The sequence below is a fragment of the Gopherus flavomarginatus genome, chromosome 3 (genome assembly GCF_025201925.1).
Source record: "Gopherus flavomarginatus isolate rGopFla2 chromosome 3, rGopFla2.mat.asm, whole genome shotgun sequence".
Lineage (NCBI taxonomy): Eukaryota > Metazoa > Chordata > Testudines > Testudinidae > Gopherus > Gopherus flavomarginatus.
The window spans coordinates 51,959,250-51,980,857 of NC_066619.1; the positions used below are offsets into that span (position 1 = coordinate 51,959,250).

Here is a 21,608-nt window from a genome sequence, read left to right on the forward strand (position 1 = left end):
GCTATACATCATAATGTGCACTCACAAATATTTTCTTCTGTTTTGCTGTTCACATCTAACTGTTCAGTTATGTGAATTTAAAATTCAGATATTTTCTTCACCTAAATGGAAGATTTGATTTTTTTTTGTTTGAATTGTTGTTAAAAATTGCCGATATTTTACCTATATGACATAATCTGCAGAAAGCAGCATGTGATGTTTTATAGGTTAATGTGTATTGAACTTCTTGTACATTGAATTGTACTGATTGGTTGATTTAATTTTTTTCGAGTTGACTGTGATATGGCAGATCCTAGTTTAATCCATCCACTGTACATAGTTTGCTATCATTTCTATGCTGAAAGAGCCCAAGTTATTTTGGGCAATATAGTGTAAGTAAAAAGAGTCTTCTGATAAATTCTTTATTTGAAATTATTTAACTTCTACATGTATATAAGATAAAACCTTATATGAAAGAAAGTTGCCTAGATTAGTTATATTTTAATGTTCAGTCAAACCATGTTTTAAACATAATTTATTGCAACCTACATATAAAAATTGCTAGTCACATACAAAATGTAATATTTTAATTTTGCTTTATATAATGTAAAAGTTAGAACTAAGCTGACATATATCACTGATAAGTAGGACATAATTTAAAAAATTTAGTAAGTAACTCAGTGTAGCACATTCCTGTGTGATGCCTTTAAATGCAGTATTAGACAATGTGGACTTTTGGGAACCAAATTCACAAATACTTATTTAGTTATTCTTTAGTTTACTGGACCAATTGCATACCTTGTGGTAGTATAAAATAAGAATATATTTCAGGATTTGGTTTTAACCAGTCCCTTTAAAATACTGAACTCTTTCTAAAAATCAATTGATTAGAGATTTTCTCATGTTAATATAGTTTACAGAACAGTTTCAGCATTGTATATGCTGTATTGTACTGCACTTGAATGAAGAGATTTATCATAAGTTATTCATCCAATTTAATCGACTAAATTATTCTATCTTTTATTTTGGAAAAATCCCGTTTAAAAATCAGATTGGAATTCAAATTGCCGACCTACTTGAGACTTTGTGAAAAGGACAGAGGAGTGTGCAATTGAATAAAAGATGTAAATAAGTATTTTCTAACATGTAGGATAATTTTACATCATTCAGTAATGACTACCTTCTTTGCAGATTATCATCTACAAACTTTAGATTTAGGTTTTCCAGTGATAGAAAGCTTATGCAAGTGGTTGTACAAATCTAAAAGCAGATTAAGAACCAAGGCATAGTGTTGACTGTTAATATTTATCTTGGAACAAAATTCTTCCAACATGGCTTAATATTTGATAATTCTACTGTTTCTTGGCTTTAAAAGAGGCAAAAATGTTTAGAATTTTTATTGAACAGTACATTTGAGAGCACATTTTAATAATATTGATAATGTAGATTTTTTTCAACCTTTATTTCACACATGGATGGAAGAAAATTCTTTATGGAGTTATATTTTATGATTCAAGAAAGACAAATGCAAAGTACTTCACTTAGGAAGAAACAATCAATTACGCATACAAAATGGGAAATGACTGCCTAGGAAGGTTGGGTCATTACACTAATTGAATCTATTTCCCTATGTTATGTTCTCCTCACACCTTCTATGGATCATCTTAATTATCACATTCAAAAGTTTTTGGTTTTTTTTCTCCTGCTGATGATAGCTCATTTCAATTGATTAGACTCTTCCTGTTGGTATGCATACTTCCACCTTTTCATGTTCTCTGTATGTATAAATATCTCCTGTCTGTGTGTTCTATTCTGTGCATCGGAAGAAGTGAGCTGTAGCTCACGAAAGCTCATGCTGAAATAAATTTGTTAATCTCTAAGGTGCCACAAGTACTCCTGTTCTTTTTGCGGATACAGACTAACACGGCTGCTACTCTGATGCCTAGGAAGGAGTACTGCAGAAAGGGATCTGGGGTTATAGTGGAAAACAAGCTAAATACAAGTCAACAGTGCAACACTGTTGCAAAATAAACACACACACAAAAAAACCAACACCAAACATCATTCTGGGATGTATTAGCAGGAGTGCTGTAAAAAAGACAGAAGTAGTAATTTTTCTACTCTACTCAGCACTGATAAGGCCTGTGTTCAGTTCTTGGTGCCACATTGCAGGAAACGTGGACAAATTGAAGAAAATTCAGAGAAGAGCAACAAAAATAATTAAAGGTCTAGAAAACACAGAAGATTGGAAAAAATGGGTTTGTTTAGTCTGGAGAAGAGAAGACCGAGGAGGCACACATGATAGTTTGCAAGTGCGTAAAAGGTTGTTACAAGGAGGAGGAGAAAAATTGTTCTTGTTAACTTCTGAGGATAGGACAAGAAGCAATGGGCTTCAATTGCAGCAAGGGCAGTTTAGGTTGGACATTAGGAAATACTTCCTCACTGTCAGGGTAGTTAAGCACTGAAACAAATTGCCTAGGGAGGTTGTGGAATCTCTGTCAGAGGTTTTTAAGAGCAGATTAGACAAACATCCCTGCTGTCAGGGATGGCCTAGATAATACTTAGTCCTGCCTTGAGTTTAGGGGACTGGACTAGAAGACCTCTCAAGGTCCCTGCCAGATCTATGATTCTTGAAATAGAAATTTAGCAAAACGTGTTTTGTTTACAGGTAAATAGATAATTTGATATTTGATGATGATCTCCTGGCCCTTTCTTATTTGGAGGATTACCCTAAACAAACTGTATGGATGCTTATTTTGTGATAGATTACTGGAGCTACAGTCACATAACCATAAGTGAGGATGATTAACCTCTGAAGGGAGGGCTGTTTTTGAATATCTGCATCTAGTTTACATATTTAAACCATACAATTACCAGGACAGGTTATAATACATTATTTAAATAAAGTGATGATATGTTTTAAAATGTAATTCTTTTGCTTAAATCTACCTCTGACATACATTCATGTAATAAAACTGTTGACTTTTGTTTTGGAGTAGTGTATGTTTATAAATTAACAATGTACTTTTTGCAATCCAACAATCTTTAATTCAGAAAGGAGTCACAGTAGTAGTTTTATGTTGTTCTTTGCTTTTCTTTATTCTTGTTTAAAATGGAATTGAGGCAGATATTATTGTATATTAAAGTTTATAAATCTCCAAAACTAAAAACAAAATATTCAGTTATTTCATCACCCTTATTAACATAGTCCAATGTCCTTCCCATCTAATAGTTGTAGTGTATAGACTCTCACCAGTTGCTGTGCAGAAGTTAAACTTGTTCTCTTGAGTCTACTGTGTACATTCTAACTGTGTGCTATTTGGTTTTTATTGCTGCATAACCTTTATCAACCAATCCAGTCTCCATTAGGTACATGGCTTTGTCTGTTGCACGTCAGTTATATCCTTGAGATTTGAGTTCTGCTGAAAATGGCCCCTAAAATTTGTGAGCAGTTGCTGCATTGTTGATTGTTGATGCTGGTGTTACATGCAGAGTTTACACTGAATGTCCAGAATAACAGGAGGAGCATAAGTTCATAGAATTTAAGGCCACAGGAGACCATTAGATCATGTGTCTTACCTCCTGTGTATCAGAAACCATTAAATTCCACCCAGTTATCCCTATATTAAGCCCCAAAACTTGTTTGGTTGAAGTACATCTTCTGTAAAGACAATCAGTTTTATTTGAAGACATCAGGTGAGAGAGAATCCACCACTTCCCTTGGTAATTTAGGTGATAAACTGTTTTAACCTGACTGCTGCACAAAAAGATATAACTTGGTATGACAGGGTGGACTAGGCCCGAAGGCCCCTTGCTGGATGCCTCTCTGTCCTGCCATACTCATCCTAGGAAAGGAGGAGTCCTCCAAGCAGTACAGTGGCTTCAGGGGAAGCAGCCAATTAGAGAGGCTTCAGGGAGCAGCCAGTTAGGGCTCAGGAGGGCTATATGAAAAGGAGCTGCAGAGCCAGAGACAGTCAATTCCTTGCTGGAACCAGAGGAGTGCAGGTGGTGCTCCTGGCTGGCCAGAGGGAACTGCAGCACCATGGAAAACTCAGTGCTGGCAGTGGCTTTGGGAATGAGGAAGAGCTTCTAGCTGGCTGCTGGACCTAACCATAAGAGTCCTGAGGTAAGGGTTAAACATTGGTGAAGGCTGGGGTCATGGGGAAGTGGCCCTGGGAACTGAAGGCATTTTTGTTAAAGGGACATAATGGCATGTGACTGCTATTCTTAGAGTCCTTGGGCTGGGACCCAAAGTAGTGGGCAGGCCTGGGTCCTTCCCATAGACCACTGGGGAAGTGACCTACAGTTGAACTAGGATACACCCGTGGAGGGGGAACTGAACTGCTGAGAGGCCCAGCTGGAACCAGAACAGACCAAGAGAGCAAAACCATCGCCTCTAGAGAGGAAGCCTTGGGGGTATAGCCCAATACCAGGGCTGGGACTGTTTAAAGAGTGCAGACACACCCGACCAGAAGGGATGCTTGCAAGAAGTGGATGCCCCCTATTACATTTGAGTTTTACTTTTCTTTTTGTTTTTGAAAGTTGGCCTAACTTTTTCTTTTCTTTAAATGTATATTTGAAATAATCACTAGGTGCAAACCTTGTATAAAAGTATTCTTCTAGATAAGCATTTTTTCCAACTACCATATTAATCCATGAGCAAAACGTAGTTGAATTTTTCTTATGCCTGTAATTCTAACAGTGTTAATAAGCAAGTCTTGCAATGCTTAAAACATTAAACATCAAGTTATAGCACTCCATTTAGACTGGTTTGTTTCAAAACCTTTCAAATAAATCTAATGTAAATTTATTTCAATCTACCAGAATGACCAGCACCTTGTAGATTAGGGAAAAACCCTCTTGTAACACGGTAAATGAACTGATGGAAGTGGAAGGTAAATAGTTGAAACTGGCACTCTCATGTTGCTTCAAGTGTAAACAGGGCTGCTAGGGTGGGCCTGCATAGTTTGGCGCTCTTTATTCCTCTGTGGAGAGAGAGAAGTAGTACAGCTCCCTTTTGTGATTATGGAATATTTTGGGGTGTGTGGCCATCATATGTGTAATGAATGGGATAAGATTTATTACTGGACTGTAAAGGGACGATGCAATCTCCAGTCACCACTGGCAGAATGAACAGAGCAATTGTAGTCTAGCTTCCAGTTTATACAGGATGTGTCAAATCAGGCCTGCAGCAGAGCCAGTCTCTGGGCAACCTAACAAACAAAGCTGGCCTATAGTAGACTTCCTGATTGGTTGGAGGAGTCAGCAGACTGGCCCTTAAACCCAGAAGCAGCAGTTCAGCCGCTGCTCAAAACGTTGGCCTATGACTGTGATAGCTCCTGCACCAGCTTGTTCTGAGCCTTGCTCCTTCCTTATTTCACTCGTGGGCCCAGCCTTGCCCCTGGCTTGCTTAACTCCGGATAACCTGGTCCTGACCCTTGGTTCCAATTCCTGACTTCTTTATCAACTTATTTTCTTTCCTCTTTAGTGGGATCTAGAGAATACCCTTTAACAGATCCTCCCTTATGGGATGTCTTTGTCCAGCTGTTGGATTTCCCCCAGCCCTTTAAAACTCCCCCTGTTGGCTTTCCCCCACTGCTTTAAAAAGTCCTCTATGAGTTTTTAAATTTTATATGCCAGAAACCTGGTTCCATTTTGGTTCAGATGGAGCCATCTTTCCTGTATAGGTTCCTCCTTTCTCAAAAGATTCCCCAGTTCCTAATAAACCTAAACCCCTCCTCCCTACACCATTGTCTCATCCATATATTGAGGCCCTGCAGTTCTGCCTGCCTAGCGTACCCTGCACATGAAACTGGAAGCATTTCAGAGAATGCTGCTATGGAGATCCTACATGTCTCGAGAGATTCATAACCTGGGCACTGGCAGGCAGTTAACCATGCGGTTCTGCTGATCATCATAAAGCCGACTATTTATATTTCTAATGAATCTAAAGTCAGGATCTGAGATGTTTCTCACAGGGCACCACCACAAAAGAGACAAGTGGCATTGGGTTCACTAGCCGCAACAAGGCCACTACCCATACACCAAGCCATACAGACTCTGCTGGGGACCATTATCTCAAGTGTCCTGTGGTGGGTTCCCATCCTGTAGGTCCAGGAAGGGGAAGAGATCAGACTCCCTCATGACGTCACTATCCAGGCCACTGACACTAGAGCCAGACGGCACTCAAGAGCTAGGAGCAGTGGAGGAATAACAGCATACCCGGTCTCCACTGAAGGAGTCACCATTGTCACCCAGCAGGTCACACAAGCCCCCACTCTAGTGGTCAATGACTTTAAGACATTTCAGGATCTCCTAGTTTGCACTGTGAAGACCTTTAGTATGAAAATAATGGTTATACAAGAGAAGTAACAAAAACTCTTTGACATCTTGACTGCATCAACCCCAGCCAAGATTGTTCTTTCTTTAAATGAGGGCATATTAGAGCTGAACAGAGAGCTCTTGTGAACTCCAGCCACCATCCAGCACACATTCAAATGCACAGAAAAATGCTAACAGGATGCCCCTGAAAAACTTTGCGTGCTTTTATTTCCATCCAAATCCAGAGTTATTGATAGTTACAGCAGAGCAGAAAAAAATCTAATGCTCAAGAACTGCAAAAAGCTAGACCTACTTTGCCACACAGATTTGCTGTGAGGTGGAGATCTATCAGGCTTTGTTCGCCAAACATAATTTCATGCTTATGAAAAATGCAAGGGAGGAGTTAAAAGGAGATTATCAGAGAAGGATAAAATGGTTGCTGGGCTACCCTACAGTCAAGCTAGGGGTGTCTCCGGTAAGACTTATAGTCAGCACTCTGACTATGAGCTGAACCGTCTGGTTGTTAGCATCTGAGGTATTGGGAGAGATCCAGGACACCATACAAGACCTCTTGTTCAAGTGGAAAATACTGAAAAAAGTGTTCCATTTCCTGAAAGACTCAAGGATACCTTGAGATTGCTAGGTATATACAAACCAACCTTCATATTGGTTATTTATAAATAATTTAAATAATTAGAAATATAAATAATATTTTTATAAATAATTTTATAATATAAATTATAACATTTTAATATAAATAATTTTATTTATAAATAAATAAATGAAATTTAAAAAACCCCAAAAAACCAAAACATAGGTCCCTTTCCCCAAAAGTTATAATCTCAGTGAACAATATTTTTTGCTGGACCAAACTGTGTTGGTGAGAGACAAGCTTTGGAGCTTATACAGAGTTCTTCTTCAGGTCCAGTACAAGATACTACCTCACCCGCTTTTTCTCTTTAATATCCTGCATAAATGATAACATCCATACTTAAAAAAAAATCCCTCAATATTATTCTGCCCAGTATAATTGTGGAAGACTGGTTGTGGTCACCCCTAGAGATAAGATGCTAATAAGTGTTTAAATGCCAATAAACTAAAATATGTTAGCTAACATGTCTTTGTTTTGTTTTAAACACCTTTATCCTAATCTGGACAGGGACTTGTATGCAAATTAGGTGGACCCTTTAGGATCCTGGCAAGTTGTCAATATGTCCATCGTGCCGCAGAGGATATGCGCCACTGATATAGATGTGTGGACTGTGGTGCACTCTGATCTGTTTTGGAAATGTGGATGGGGTATGGTAATGAGATGTGTAACACAAACGTGGAGAGTAGTTGGGGATATAGGAACAGAAGTAGAGCTGGAAACTTGAAAGCAATTTTCTTTTGTTTCTAGCATTTCTTTAAAAAAAAATCTAAAAACATTATTTTAAAGGGAATTATAATCTCAATGGTCAGTATTCCTTAAATTTATTTTTCCTGAGAATTTCCTTAGTGGTTGAAGTGTGTGCACTGGTTTCATGCTCTTAAAACCCAAGAGTATGAACGGAGTTTGTATATAACTTCTATCAGACCTGTATTTCTTCACTCCTACTCCAAAGTCACAACTTCTAAAGGTTGTGTCGAAAGAACCTAGAACTTCCGTGGAAAGCCTCAAATGTGGTTCTTGAGTGGTGGGGGAGAATAACAAGCTTTTATTCAGTCTGAGCAGTACCATATATGAGGCTTCATTAAAGTAATAAGATACACTGGTAAAGTCTGTGTGGTTTTCAGGTACTGTAAACTCCAGATTGTAGGTCTCGCTAAAGTTATAAACTTTACCACCATAGCCTATAGGGCTTGCCATAGTTGTAAGTGAGCCTGGCACAATTCGTCAGAACACAGAGTTCAGTGGGAATCACTGTACATGCTGCTCCTTGTTCTGCACTATTCAGTGTAATCAGAACAGTGAAGGCCCTAGGAGTGTGTAAGCAACCTTGACAACCCTACCCCATGGAGCTCTGGGGAAATTATTCCCAGAATGTGTTTGAGATTTTTGATCATTTTAATCATGCTCAAATATAAGTAATGTCTTAAACATTTTATGTAACTTTAAATATGATAGCATGGGCTTAGCCATAGTCCAAAATGTTGGACAACCATGTTCCCTCCCTTAAAGAAGTTGGAATTTTCATTACCGATCTCATGGTTTTTGTTGTTTTACAGTGAAATAAATGCCCGACTTGATGCTGTGTCTGAAATTCTCCTGTCAGAATCCAGTGTGTTTGATCATATTCAAAATCATCTGTGTAAGATGCCAGACATAGAGAGAGGACTCTGTAGTATTTATCACAAAAAGGTAAATAGTTATCTATCAAATGCATTATCACCAACTCTGTTTTCTAAATATTCGTCAGTGTGCTTAAATGTGCTTTCATAAGTTTTACAGGAAATGTTTAAACATATCCACTTCAGATTACTTTTTCTTAACTTTAAGGCTAAGTGTCACACAGTAATGGGGTAGGAGACAAAATAACAAACATTTTTTCCTTTCAGTAGAGTCTAGTTTTACACCAATTGGATCGATAATATATTGTTTTAAGCAGAAATGCCATAGCAGTATTACATAACAATTACAAATTTTGGTCATATCACTGATGCAAAATATATAGATTTCTCTGGTCATCTGATATCTGTTGAGTACATTAGCAGGCGAGGAATCCTATGTATTCCGTTGTTCCCTAAAACAACATATTTTAAATGGTGTATGTTTTATCTAAAATCACATCAAAAGTGAAAACCACTTTGCTGTAGTTAATTGTTACTATTTTCAGTTGAATGTTAATATGTTTATAAATTATTTAATTTAGATCTTCCTTGAACATTTTAATAAAAATTACTTGTAGTGAGACACTGCTGATTCTTAATTGAAGCAGATTAATGTACTAATAGCATGTGTGCTACACTTCATGTGCTTTTATTTCCCCATTATATTTAGAGAGGTTGGCAATTCATTTTGGATAACAATAAGTGGGCAGAGGGATAGCAAAGTTATAATTTCAATAGATGATGTGAAAAAGAGAAGTTTTTTTTTCAAAATTTGAAAGTCAGCACTTCAATAACTATTTAGTGCCCCAATCCTACAATGTGTTATGCCCATGCAGAGACAAATGGACTTCTGTGGGTGACTGCAGAGGACTACCCATATGCAGTCCTCTGCCTGGTTGGGTCTAAATCACAAGAGTGCAGGGCTCTTCTCTTATTTCTAAATTAGTTGAATATATTGCAGGAAAAAAATACTAATCCACTAGAAAAAACTGGTTCAAATCCAGCTATTCCTGGATCACATTAACTCAATCTGTGATAAATATGCAGAAGCTTCAGTGGCAACTGCATTTATCCAAGGCAAAAACATCACAAATTTTAGATCAACCATATTAAATGCAGATGTAAATAATTGTTCCTTTCTAGCCTGGTTAACATGAGCAGTCACAGAGGAAAAAAATGGACGCAATGGCCCTACAATGAAATACTTCACTTTTTCTAAACCAAAAATAGTGTACCATCATTAAGAGACACAAGGGTAGCAATTAGAATTCGAGTGGGGTGATATTGTACAGTCACATAAAGAGCATTTTTAGGTCCCATTTTCTTATTTAAAAAGCTTTTCACTTGGATGATAACCTATAGTTGACAGTGGCAGTGAGCAATGGATCTCTCTGACCTGCTTTCAGGGTTTGTTGAAAACAGTTTCGCTACTAGTGTACTGTTTTTAACAGTATTCAAGAAAGAGCACTAGACATTGCACATCGATGTGGTGTCTTGCATACTTTCTGCACGACAGCAGCCAAACCATTTTCAGCATTGGTTGAGAGGTTGTCATTGTTCACAGCCATTGTCTGCTGTGTCTGTCATGGAGGTCACGGAAGTCATGGATTCTGTGACTTTACGTGACCTCTATGACTTCTGCAGCAGCTAGTATGGCTGGGTCCAGGGCTGCTCGAGCAGATCAGGCCGCTCCTGGGCCAGTTGTGCCAGCCGCTGTTGGGTCAGTTTGATTGGAGAGGGGGTTGGGGTGCAGGGCGACGCTTACCTGTGTGTTTGGAGGGGAGAAGGTTGTCTCCAGAAGCGGCCGGCATGTCCCTGCAACTCCAGGGCAGATGGGCCAGGGGGCTCTACGTGCTGCCCCTGCCTGGAGGCACCGTCTCTGCAGCTTCCGTTGGCTGCAGTTCCCGGCCAATGGGAGCTGCAGAGCCAAAGCTCATGGTGGGGGCAGTTAGCGGAGCCCCTTGGCCTTCCTTCCCCATGGGAGCTGCAGGGACATGCCGGCGGCTTCCAGGGAGCTGCGCAGAGCCGGGTAGGGAGCCTTGCCAGCCTCTCCAGCTCTTCCCCAGCACCAGTGGGGGTCCCGGGCCACATGCTGCCACCTGCCACTCCCCCCAGCACCAGCGGTGGTCTTGGACCACCCCCGAGAGCACTCATGGCCCCCTGGCCCAAGTTTTAGTTAGGGGTATATAGTACAAGTCATGGACAGGTCATGGGTCATGAATTTTTGTTTACTGCCTGTGACCTGTCCATGACTTTTCAAAAAAAATACCCATAACTAAAATGTAACCTTAGCTATGAGTTACCGTTCTAGTGTTTAATGGATTTCTAGTTAATACTGAAGGTGGTTCAAATTTAGTTTAAAATTATCATTATGTAATCTTGGGAGGATCTTTAACAGATGCTGACCTCCACCAAACCTAGTTCATATACATTATTTATTTTTCTTACTGTTTTTCAAAGCTTCTGATTTATAATAAAGATGAGTGTTATCTTTCATTAGAAAAAAAAAAACTTGAAGATTGAATCCCACTTACATGGAGCCCAATTTTTTCGGTACTACGTTTACATTTCTGTTCCAATTTATATTCTAAATGAACCAGTTTTTCAAAGGTATCATGTTTAACTCAGTTTTCAGCATTGTTGCTAAAATCAAACCAGAGTACTATGCAGTAACAACGTGAGTAGGTAAATAAGGGGTATTTTCATTATCTCTCAGAAACTATTTATCTATAAGTTTGCTAGCAATACATTAGTATTGAAAAACTCAGTTCTGCAAAGATACCAATCCCAGTGGATTCACACTCTTGGACAGTATGTGATCAGGCAGGAATCTAGATTCATAGATTCCAAGGCCAGAAGGGACCACTGTGACCATTTAGTCTGACCTCCCGTATAACATAAGCCTTAAAACTCCCCAAAATAATTCCTAGAGCATACCTTTTAGGAAAAACAACCAATCTTGATTTAAAAATTGTCAGTGCTAGAGAATCCACCATGACCCTTGGTAAATTGTTCCAATAGTTAATAAATCTCACTGTCAACAATTTACACCTTATTTTCAGTCTGAATTTGTCTAGCTTCATCTTTCAGCCACCAGATCATGTTATAGCTTTCTCTTCTATATTGAAGAGCCTATTATTAAATATTTGTTCCCTCCGTGTAGATACTTATAGACTGTAATCAAGTCCCACTTCTCTTTGTTAAATTAAATAGATAGAACTCTTTGAGTCTTTGACTGTAAGGTATGTTTTACTAATCCTTTTATCATTCTCATGGCTCTTCTCTGAACCTTCTCCAATTTATCCTTCTTGAATTGGGTGCACCAGAACTGGACAACAGTATTCCAGCAGTGGTGGCACCAGTGCGAAAAAGAGGTACAATAACCTCTTTATTCTTACTCAAGAGCCTCCTATTTATACATCCCAAGATTGCATTAGCTCTTTTGGCCATAGTGCCACACTGGAAGCTCATGGTCTGCTAATTATTTGCCCCAACCCCCAAATCTTTTTCACTGCTTCCTGGAATAGAGTCTCAGATCAGGGTGGATTGATTTAAATCACCAAGTGGAAAGCCTCAGTTTAATAATGGGTTTTAATCACCTTTTCCATTTTATTTCAGTTATTTTCTAAAGAAAGGTCTATTCTCATTGCTTGACATAACCATGAAAACATGTTGATTTACAACTAAATAGAGCCTTTACACTAGATTTACACATTCTTCTGCTACCTAGGAGGGTACACTGTAACTATGTACTTTTATTTAAGCAGTTGTATAGCTTATTATTTTCATATTCTTATTTGTACATTTTTAGTATGTTAGAAAATGGTGAATGATATTGCTTTATTTACTACATAATTAACTTTTTGCTCATGTTTTGTGTCAAGCTGCATTAGGATGGTCACTGGAAATTAATTAAACACACACAACAGCATCTAACATTTATTTTTATTAAACAAAACAACCTTAAATATTTTGGATACAAAACATGTTCATATATTCATATTGACAACAAAATTATAAGTAGTTTAGGCCTTAATATATTTTTAATTAATTTCAGATTTAATTTTAAACAGGTTTATTTTAAAAAATAAAAATGTATTAGAATTTAAATTAAAAAATCAGATTTAAAATATTTTTAAAAATCTGATTCTTTTATTTAAAAAAAAGTATTTGCCCCCTTCCCCCCGTTCACTTTGTCTCCCATCCTATAAGTATGAACTAGATGTGGACGTTTTCCTAGTTGTAGACATTTACAATTAGCTGTATTAAAATGCATATTGTGTGTGATCCTCATATCAAGTGATTCAGATTGCTCTGTCAGTGACCTGTCCTCTTAATTATTTACCACTCCCCAAATTTTTGTGTCATGTACCAACTTTATCATTGATGATTTTATGTTTTCTTCCAGGTCATTGATAAAAATGTTAAATGACATAGGGCCAAGAAGTTACTCTTGTGATTAATATTAGCTCGGTTGTCTATGCCTTCCATGCTTTGTTCTACTGTTACTCCTTTTGCAGCATTCATCAAGAATCTACTGCAGTATCTGCATGGTTGGACATCAGTTTTTGCTCCACCTGTGAATGTATTAATTAATCATTAGGCATCCTTCAGTATCTTATCCATTGTCTGCATTTTAGTTTGTAGAGATGATGACTTCAGCTTGTTTTTTCCCCACCCATGTTTTACCTTAAATTTTGATTCCATGCATAAATTTGGTATTTATTTAGTCTGTATATCAGAGATTTTCTGTGAATGTTGACTTCAAGGGTCATTTCATTATTTGTTTTGTTTTGTTTTCACTGTGTTTACATGATGGGGCAAGACAATACCACATTATCAGAAAGATGTTGATAAGTTGCAGTGAGTGCAAAGATTAACAGATATCTTCAGGAGGCAGGATGGATTGCTTTGACAAAGGATTATTAGCTTGGTTAAATGATGACTACAGGAATACATAAGGCTACACGAATTTGAACATTCTTAACAGCAAGGAGGCAGAGGAGCTATTTAGTGTGAATGTAAAGGAACATGACTAGAAGTACTGGGATTTATTTAAGAAAAGGAATATTTAGGTTGAATATCGCACAAAACTTCCACTCAGTGAGATTTAGTAGGCTGTGAATTAGGCTTCTAAGAAAATTGGCAAAAACACTATTTCTTGGGTTTTTTAGTGTTGCAAGACTGAACAAAAAATTAGACTACACAAAACCATTATGAAATAGAGAACAATAGAGAATCATAGAGAACAATTTGGCAGTTGCATGGAGATAAACTAATAGATGTTTTCCATCTCTAACTTGTACCATATCATGAAGTCACAAGGCGTATGTCTACACTAGAATAATAGACCTGTGGCTGGCTTGGGTCAGCTGCCTTGAGCTCACGAGGTTCAGGCTGTGGAACTAAAAATTGCTGTGTAGACATTTGAGCTTGGGCTGGAGCCCAGGTTCTGGGACCCTACTTTGCGGGGTCCCACAGCTCGGGATCCAGCCTGAGCCCGAAAGTCTACAAATCTATTTCACAGCCCCTCAGCCTGAGGATGCTGACCCAGGCCAGCTGCAGGTGTTTAACTGCTGTATAGATGTACCCAAGGAGAGCATCTAACAGACCTCTGCCTCTCTTCAGGGTATCCTGTACAGAAGACCTGTATTTTCTGATTCACATGATAGAACAAATTTCAAATGGATAAATAAATAAATTTTTATTTTGCTTTTGACTTTCTGGGCTATGCGAATATATAGGAAGGTTAAAGAAAAAGAAATGAAGTGAGGGAATTTGGAAAGTTATACGTTTGGTTTAAATAAAACCCAAAGAAGATGACTTGTGTAAATTATATACAATATATCATTTAGCAAGGGGTATTAAAACTATACATTCAGAAAATGTATCAAATAAAAAAGATCATTTAAAAATCTATCTAATAGACCAAATATTAGAGCAAACATAAAAACCTAATAGTTTATTAATTCAATCTTGTATTAATTGTCTAAGACACTATCACTCTCATGTGAGTTGTAAAGTTTCCTGTTACATTTTTATGATAAATGAGCATAGTGAATTTTCCAGTTTCAGCACATTGACTCATTTATTAATACCAAATTATTGACAATTAAGTTGAAACTTGTTAATGAAAGACATATACAAATATGCATGTAATTAATTTACAGAGTTTTATGACTTGGATATATACTCAGAGAAGTATTAATTTAGGATAACATAATACTCACCTTGCAGAAAGGAAATAAAAGTATAAACGTCTTAATTTCATATTAACTGAAAACAATATATAGATAAACTGAGCTGTAGAATTTGAGGTAATGACTAGTCTCTCGAGATACCTTTAAAAGCAAGTTTCTACGTAACTTTAGATCAAGCTGATGGTGATATAGCTGTAATCTTATTCTGATTTCAGTAACACATAAAAGAAAGAGTGAGTAAGAGAGTTCTCAGTGATAAGTCTTTATTTCCGGTAGGAATGCTCCTCAGAAGCCATCTGAAAAAATCAATTACCCTCTCTGTGTTTAGCTTGTAGGGAGCAATTTGTTGAAAGCACTAGGAATTGTTTTATTCGGTTTTTAAGGGAGGGCTGTTGATGCTTTCCCTTTTTGAAAAGCTGATATGGACCAACCAGAATATAATCTTGGCTTCATACAGAGAGCTATAAGTGATCCAATGAGAATGAGTTGTCTCATATATAATCTTTTCATAAACCAATATGAAAATAAAGCATCTCTTTTGTGGTTTTATATGTATAATTAGTTGTCTGTATAAAATCAGAGTCCATAAATGTTTACATGCAAATATCTTGGGATATTTTATCTGTTTGAGAAACTGATCAATGGTTTCTGAGCATTATCTTCTAGTATCTCCAGTATTTATATTTGTAGCTTTGCAGCTCTTTGCAAAGCTTCCCTTCTCAATGGTGTAAATACCTTTGCTGACTTTGCCTACTCCATGTTCCTTCAGATACTATACACTCTTTTACACACTTCTTAACAAAGTCTAACAGAAAGTTTTCTGATCATTATGCAACATATCTTCACACTCTTTAATGGTTTCATAAATGATTTTAGAAACTGAAGGGGGGAGCCACCTTGAGACTAAATTTGGTAAGAGTTGCTCCAGGAGCAATTTAAGCAGGGACTGTTGGATATTGATGATGGCATCAGATTGATTTCTTCAGTTTTTGCTCTGGATGTTCTCTTCATTATTCTCATTGATTGTTTGCTGCAAACCCCTTTCGCACCCTCATCACTGCTCATTCTGCTTGTATGTTGTTATCCCTTTTCCTCACCCTTTGTCTGTCTTGTCTATTTAGATGATATGATTTTTGAGGGAGGGACTCTCTCTTACTCCATGTTTATACAGTGCTTAGCACGATAGGGCCCCGTTTTGGTGCTTCTGTAATAAGTAACAAATAATAAACATGTCACTAATCCATCATATTTATCGTTTGAACATAAGATCATCAAGTAATATTTCAATATGTAAAAATGAACTGTGAACGTTGTTTAATTTAAAAAAGATGTAATGTGGGTATCCTGGAACATACAATGTTGTAACAATTTAAACTAAAACTTTTTCCACTTTCAGTGTTCAACTCAAGAGTTCTTCTTGATAGTCAGCACTTTGTCTTGCCTGGAGACAGAACTCCAAGCACTGTTTCCAGCTGTACGTTCCCAAGTGAAAGCTCCTTTACTGCAGATGGCCCTCTTGGAAATTCCTGAGCTCCTCTGCCCCGTGAAACATTACTTAAAGATACTTAATGAAGAAGCGGCCAAGTAAGTAAAGAAAACAGTTCTTTCGTGCCATATAGTCTTTCTTACTGAACTTACTTGATATGTGAATTGTATATGTTGGTTAATCTGCCTTATTTATGTAATATATAAATACAAAATGTACATTATAGCTAGCATAGGTAGAATCACATATATGTAAGGTTGCCTGACACTTTCCATTTAAAGACCTGTTTTTGGTTACTTATAATTTTGCCAAACTTACGCCATTCAGGGTACCTATGCAGTAGTGCAGCCATGTCGGTCCCAGGATATTAGAGATAAGGAGAGTAAGATAATATCTTTTATTAGACCAACTTCCATTGGTGAGAAAGACAAGCTTTTGAGCTCACACAGAGCTCTTCCTCAGGTCAGGGAAATGTGCTAAGAGTAACACAGCTGAATACAAGATGGAACAGATTGACACAGGTGTTAACTACTTATGCTAAACAATCTTTTCCGTCTTATATTGAGCTGTGACACTCTTAGTACGTTTCCCAGACCTGAGGAAGAGCTCTGTGTGAGCTCAAAATCTTGTCTCTTTCACCCACGGAAATTGGTCCACTAAAAGATATTATCTCACCCACCATTCAGGCTGAAATTTTCCATGCTGGGTGAACGTTTCAGGTGTAGTATTTTTGGAAAGTTTCGCCCAGAATGGTTCAGCTGTTTCTGAGAATATGGTTTGGGGAAAAATACATTTTGTCCATGTGAAAAGAAATTCTTATAACCATTTTGCTGAGAAGCTTCATATGTTGGAGCAGAGACTTTAAATTTGGCAGAGAGGGTTGCTGTGGGGTGAGGGACATGCCTTTTCCCCATCACTGTGAAAATTCGTCCAAATAAGGTCAGGTTACAAGCCTTTTTTCAGTTCACAAGTGCATAGTAGGGACTTTTTTGAGTATGGCAGCAGTTAAATTTTCTGAAAATACTGCCTGTGCTAAGCATGCTCCATCCCCTCACAGCGCCTGTGTGCTGACTGGACTGTTCATACACTAGCCCTACAAAACAACTGAGTGTGTTCCAACTTAGGGCTGCAGGGGCTAAGCAGGACTGTCCCTGCAGTTGCTTCTCCTGAGTTCCAGATGGCATTCTGATGCCAGGCACAGGAACTCAGAGAAGGGAGACCGTCTCTCCTGTGTTCTCAATTCTTTCCCTTTGCTCTGCTCGCCAGTTTTGAGAGCTTGACTTTAAAACTTGAATATTCTTTCAGTGTAGCTTTTTGTGCATAATATGTTTATAGAATGTACATTATGAGCCTGGAATTGTGTGTCCTCTAAGCTTTGTGTCCAGCTCTGCCCCAACTTCCTGTGTGTCCTTGGGCAAATTTCACTCAACCTTTCTGTGAAAGTTCCATATCTGTAAAACGGACATACTACTTACCTCATAGGGGTGTTACGAGACTTGGTTTGTGAAATGCTTTGAGATCCTCTGATTAAAGATGCTATATAATTATTTATACCATATTTGAGCAGCACAGAAATACAATAAATCCCTTGCTTCAAAATAAGCTGCCCTGAAATTAATTTTATTTATTTTGCAACTTCTGTCTCTTGACCTGCTCTTCACAATTTGCCTGTTAATCTATCTTTAACAGGATTACATTTCATATTCCAAATCTCTAAGTACTCTGAGTATAATTTTAAAATAATTGACAGAAAAATGTTTTCATCTTTCTCCGCAGCAGGGATTGAAAAATTAACTGAGCCAAAATCTAGGACTGCCAATATTTGCTCTTGGACCAGTGACAGATTTAAGGGCAATTAGAGAATTAAAAGGTTAAATGCTTGCTATGTCCTATTGGATAGCTGGGATTATAGGTTTTCTATTGATATATAGCATTCATTTATAGGTAGGACAGGGTGTGAGATAGAAGACCTTATCATCATGATACCTGATTTATTTATAAGCTGTACTATAGCTACTTTTTAGAAGTTTTAAAAATATTAGTTCTTATTTTTCTATCACTATGTACATGGTAACTAAGACAGCTTGATGTTGTAGATGGAGTAATACAAAAAATAGTACCAATGAAAATGTTAATTAATTTTTTTCTAAATCCAAAGTTTCCTCTAAAAGAATATAGACAGAAAATATCACCACATACCATAATGCAAATGGTTTATTTGAATTCGTTTTTGTTAACCAGGATAACTCACTCATGGCTTTGTTATGCATTTCAAACTTATGCAGGAGTTTCATACTTGTGCCAGTAAAACCTTTATTTTACCACAGTTCATCATGTATTTTGTATATATATATATATAGACACTGTGTGTGTGTGTGTGTGTGTGTGTGTGTGTGTTGTTTTTGTTGTTATATTTTATATTGTATTCCTAAAAGTTCTTTTGAAAAGTATTACTGACTCTAAAACCATAAAAGTGCCTAAATATCTGCAGTTGCCATTTTTGGAAATTTGCCCTTTTTGTTTTCAGTAGACGACAGCGCAAGGCAATGACAGCAGCTGGCTAGCAGCTGTCTTTCTCCTACAATTCCTCTGAAAATAGGTCTAATCAGCAGTAAAAGAGTTTCTGAAAAATACAGTATTACAAAATGCGGGCATTACTTTCTCCTGTATAAAATCTATATTAGGCTCTCTGAGTCAGAGCTTATCTCAATGTTATCCTCTTGGCTATTGGCTCTAGTTCAAGTTGTTTTTGTGAAAAGGGAGGTTGGATTGGGTACAATAAAGTAGGGTTTTTTAGTTATTTTTACTATTTGTAATATGCCTGGATTTATTTTCCCTTCAGATATCAGATTTCACAGTTATGACATAATAATCTTCTTCCCCTTATCGTACTGGCTGGAATCAGGTTGTCATGCGAGCATCAGCCATCTTTGTTAGTGCACAAGGTCACTTAGGTCCACCTGCTTCCCATCTTCTTTGATGCAATCCATCCATCACTTTTTTGGCTTTCCTTGGGCTCTCTTTTCTACTAACCTCTCCTACTATGCTGTCTTCACCAGGTCCCCTTCGTTCATCTTCTCTATATATACAAACCAGCAAAGTCATGCTTCTTGGATTTTATCAGCTACATCAGGGACTTTGACTTCCATCCTAATACTTTCATTTCAAAATCTGTCTCTTCATGTAACTCCTTTCATGACACACAGACATATCATCTCAAACATCTGTAGAAGTTGAATCTGCTGTCTCCTAATTTCCCATGCTCGTGCACCATGCAGCACTGCAGGAAACACCATTGTTCTGTATAGTTGGTCTTTCAGTCTCAGTGGCGTATACTTGTCATGAAGAACACCTCCACACTCTCCCAGCACTCCATAGTATAGACTGTATCTCATGTTCAAGCTTGCCGTCGTCCATAACGCAGCCACCAAGGTACATGAGCTTGCCAGTCTGATTATTCCTGCTACTTTAATCTCTATGTCCAGATTCCCTGCGGCACCTCTACTGACCTATGTGACCTGTATCTTAGTTGTGCTTATTTTTATCCCATGCCTTCTAGCTGGTCATACCACTGATTTGCAGTTTCCTGTTGTGTTTTCTTTTGAGGATGCCTATATTTCTATGTCATCTGCAGATACAAACGTCTCGGCTTTTCCATTTGAGTTATTCCTGTTGAGGTAGACCGTCAGTGTGATAAAGAGGATTGTACTGACGGCTGACCATGAGGCTGAAGTTTGTTCCTTATTCCCAACTCCTTGTATTTGGTGCCAGCTCCTTATTGATGGTTCTTCAAGTGCTTGCTCATGTTGATTCCATTCTCGGTGTGCACGCACCCCCTGTGTATCGTCGGAGATTTTTGCCTTAGCAATATCCATAGGGCCAGCAGTGGCACCCCCTTGAATGCTGTGCCCGAGCATCGGTATACCAGGCACTGCCAGCCTTACGCCCTCTCAGTTCCTTGTTACAACCCGTGGTGGTTAGTCGGAGCGCCTTTCCTTCCATAGCAAGGGCTATTGGTTTTGTCTCTACTGACTTGAACCTTAGGTAAATAGTTTACAGCCCTGTAAATAGTTTGTTTATAGTAGTTAGTGTTAAGTAGTTGCTAAATATAGTTAGAATTTAGAGTCCCAGCGGGAACTTTGCCCCATGCGGGGCATGCCCTGGTCTCCAGTGTTTAAGCCCAGCACGCACTGTAACAGGCCTGTGCCTGTAAGAGACCCCCCATAGCAGTTTCCTCAAGTGCTTGGGGGACTCACACGTGAAGCACAAGTGCCATATTTGTAAGAACTTTCAGCCCAGGACTCAGAGGGAGTGGGATATTCATTTGCAAGCTCTCCTCATGGAGTCTGCCCTTCATCTGGCTTCCAAGCCATCTTGCCAAGACTCGCCGAGTACCTCGGCACCCAAGAAGAAAGCAAGGAGGCACAGCTCCCTGGCACCAGGCAAGAAGGGCCATGGGAAGGGACACAGCTGGGGCTGCCCAGCCACTCCGGAGCCACCTGTCCATGTCTCCTCAGTCGGGCCCCTTAGAAGCTCCACCATCAACTACCGGGAGCAGTATGGGACCCAAATCCCTGACAGCACCAATGCCTTCCCAAGCTCCCCGGTTCTGAGAGATCAGAGGCCTCTGCCTGTGCCACTGACACAGAACATGCTGCAGGAAATGGCAAAGGCTCCCCACAAGGGCAAACCAGACATTGACCTCTCAGAGGGCAGTGGAGCACCGCTGATCTCCTGAGACGAGACAGTGCTCTCCACTGACTCACTGAAGATTGCTGGAGTTGCAGTCCAGAGCCTCTGGAGCTTGCTCTCGGCACCGCAGTCGTGGTTCCTGCCATTTCATAGTGGATTGCATAAAGGGAGGTGCTGATCTCTGTACCACCGGCACCGTTCGCCCTCCTGCCTGTTGTCCTCTCAGCACAGATCTCGGTTGCCTGCCCAGTGGGAGACTCGCTGTCATGTCTCCAGTAACCCCGGCTTCAACACTAGTCCCCTTGATATAGGCACCGATTCGCTCCAGGCACCCGTCTTTGGTGGCAACAGTCAGCAGGCAGACTCAGGTGTCAACGGCTCCACTGTGGTCTCTGGAAGGGGATTCCTCTGTCACGGAAGGGAGGTTCAACCCCTCGCTCAGACCCTGACGGCACCATTGGGCACCCGAGACCATGTCAACGGTGCCGCCTTGGCAGCCCGTGCAGTGACCAATGCAGTGGCCTTATTGGAGTACACAGGGAGCGCCAGTCATGACGATGCCTCCTTCTCACTGCTCATCTGCTGCTGCCTCAGAGCAACAGCTCACGGCACTGGGCTCG

The 21,608-nt window shown here is 39.0% G+C and overlaps 2 protein-coding genes across 3 annotated transcripts in view; both read left to right on the plus strand.

The window, feature by feature from the left end:
- FAM151B (family with sequence similarity 151 member B) overlaps positions 1 to 21,608 on the plus strand; it is a 310,696-nt gene that overhangs the window by 233,751 nt on the left and 55,337 nt on the right. The window lies entirely within an intron of this gene.
- Positions 1 to 21,608, plus strand: part of MSH3 (mutS homolog 3) — a 187,274-nt gene that overhangs the window by 74,543 nt on the left and 91,123 nt on the right. Inside the window, exons 13-14 of the mRNA XM_050946154.1 lie at positions 8,509 to 8,641; positions 16,207 to 16,394. Of these exons, the coding sequence (XP_050802111.1) occupies positions 8,509 to 8,641; positions 16,207 to 16,394 (321 nt within the window). The remainder of the gene's footprint in view (positions 1 to 8,508; positions 8,642 to 16,206; positions 16,395 to 21,608) is intronic.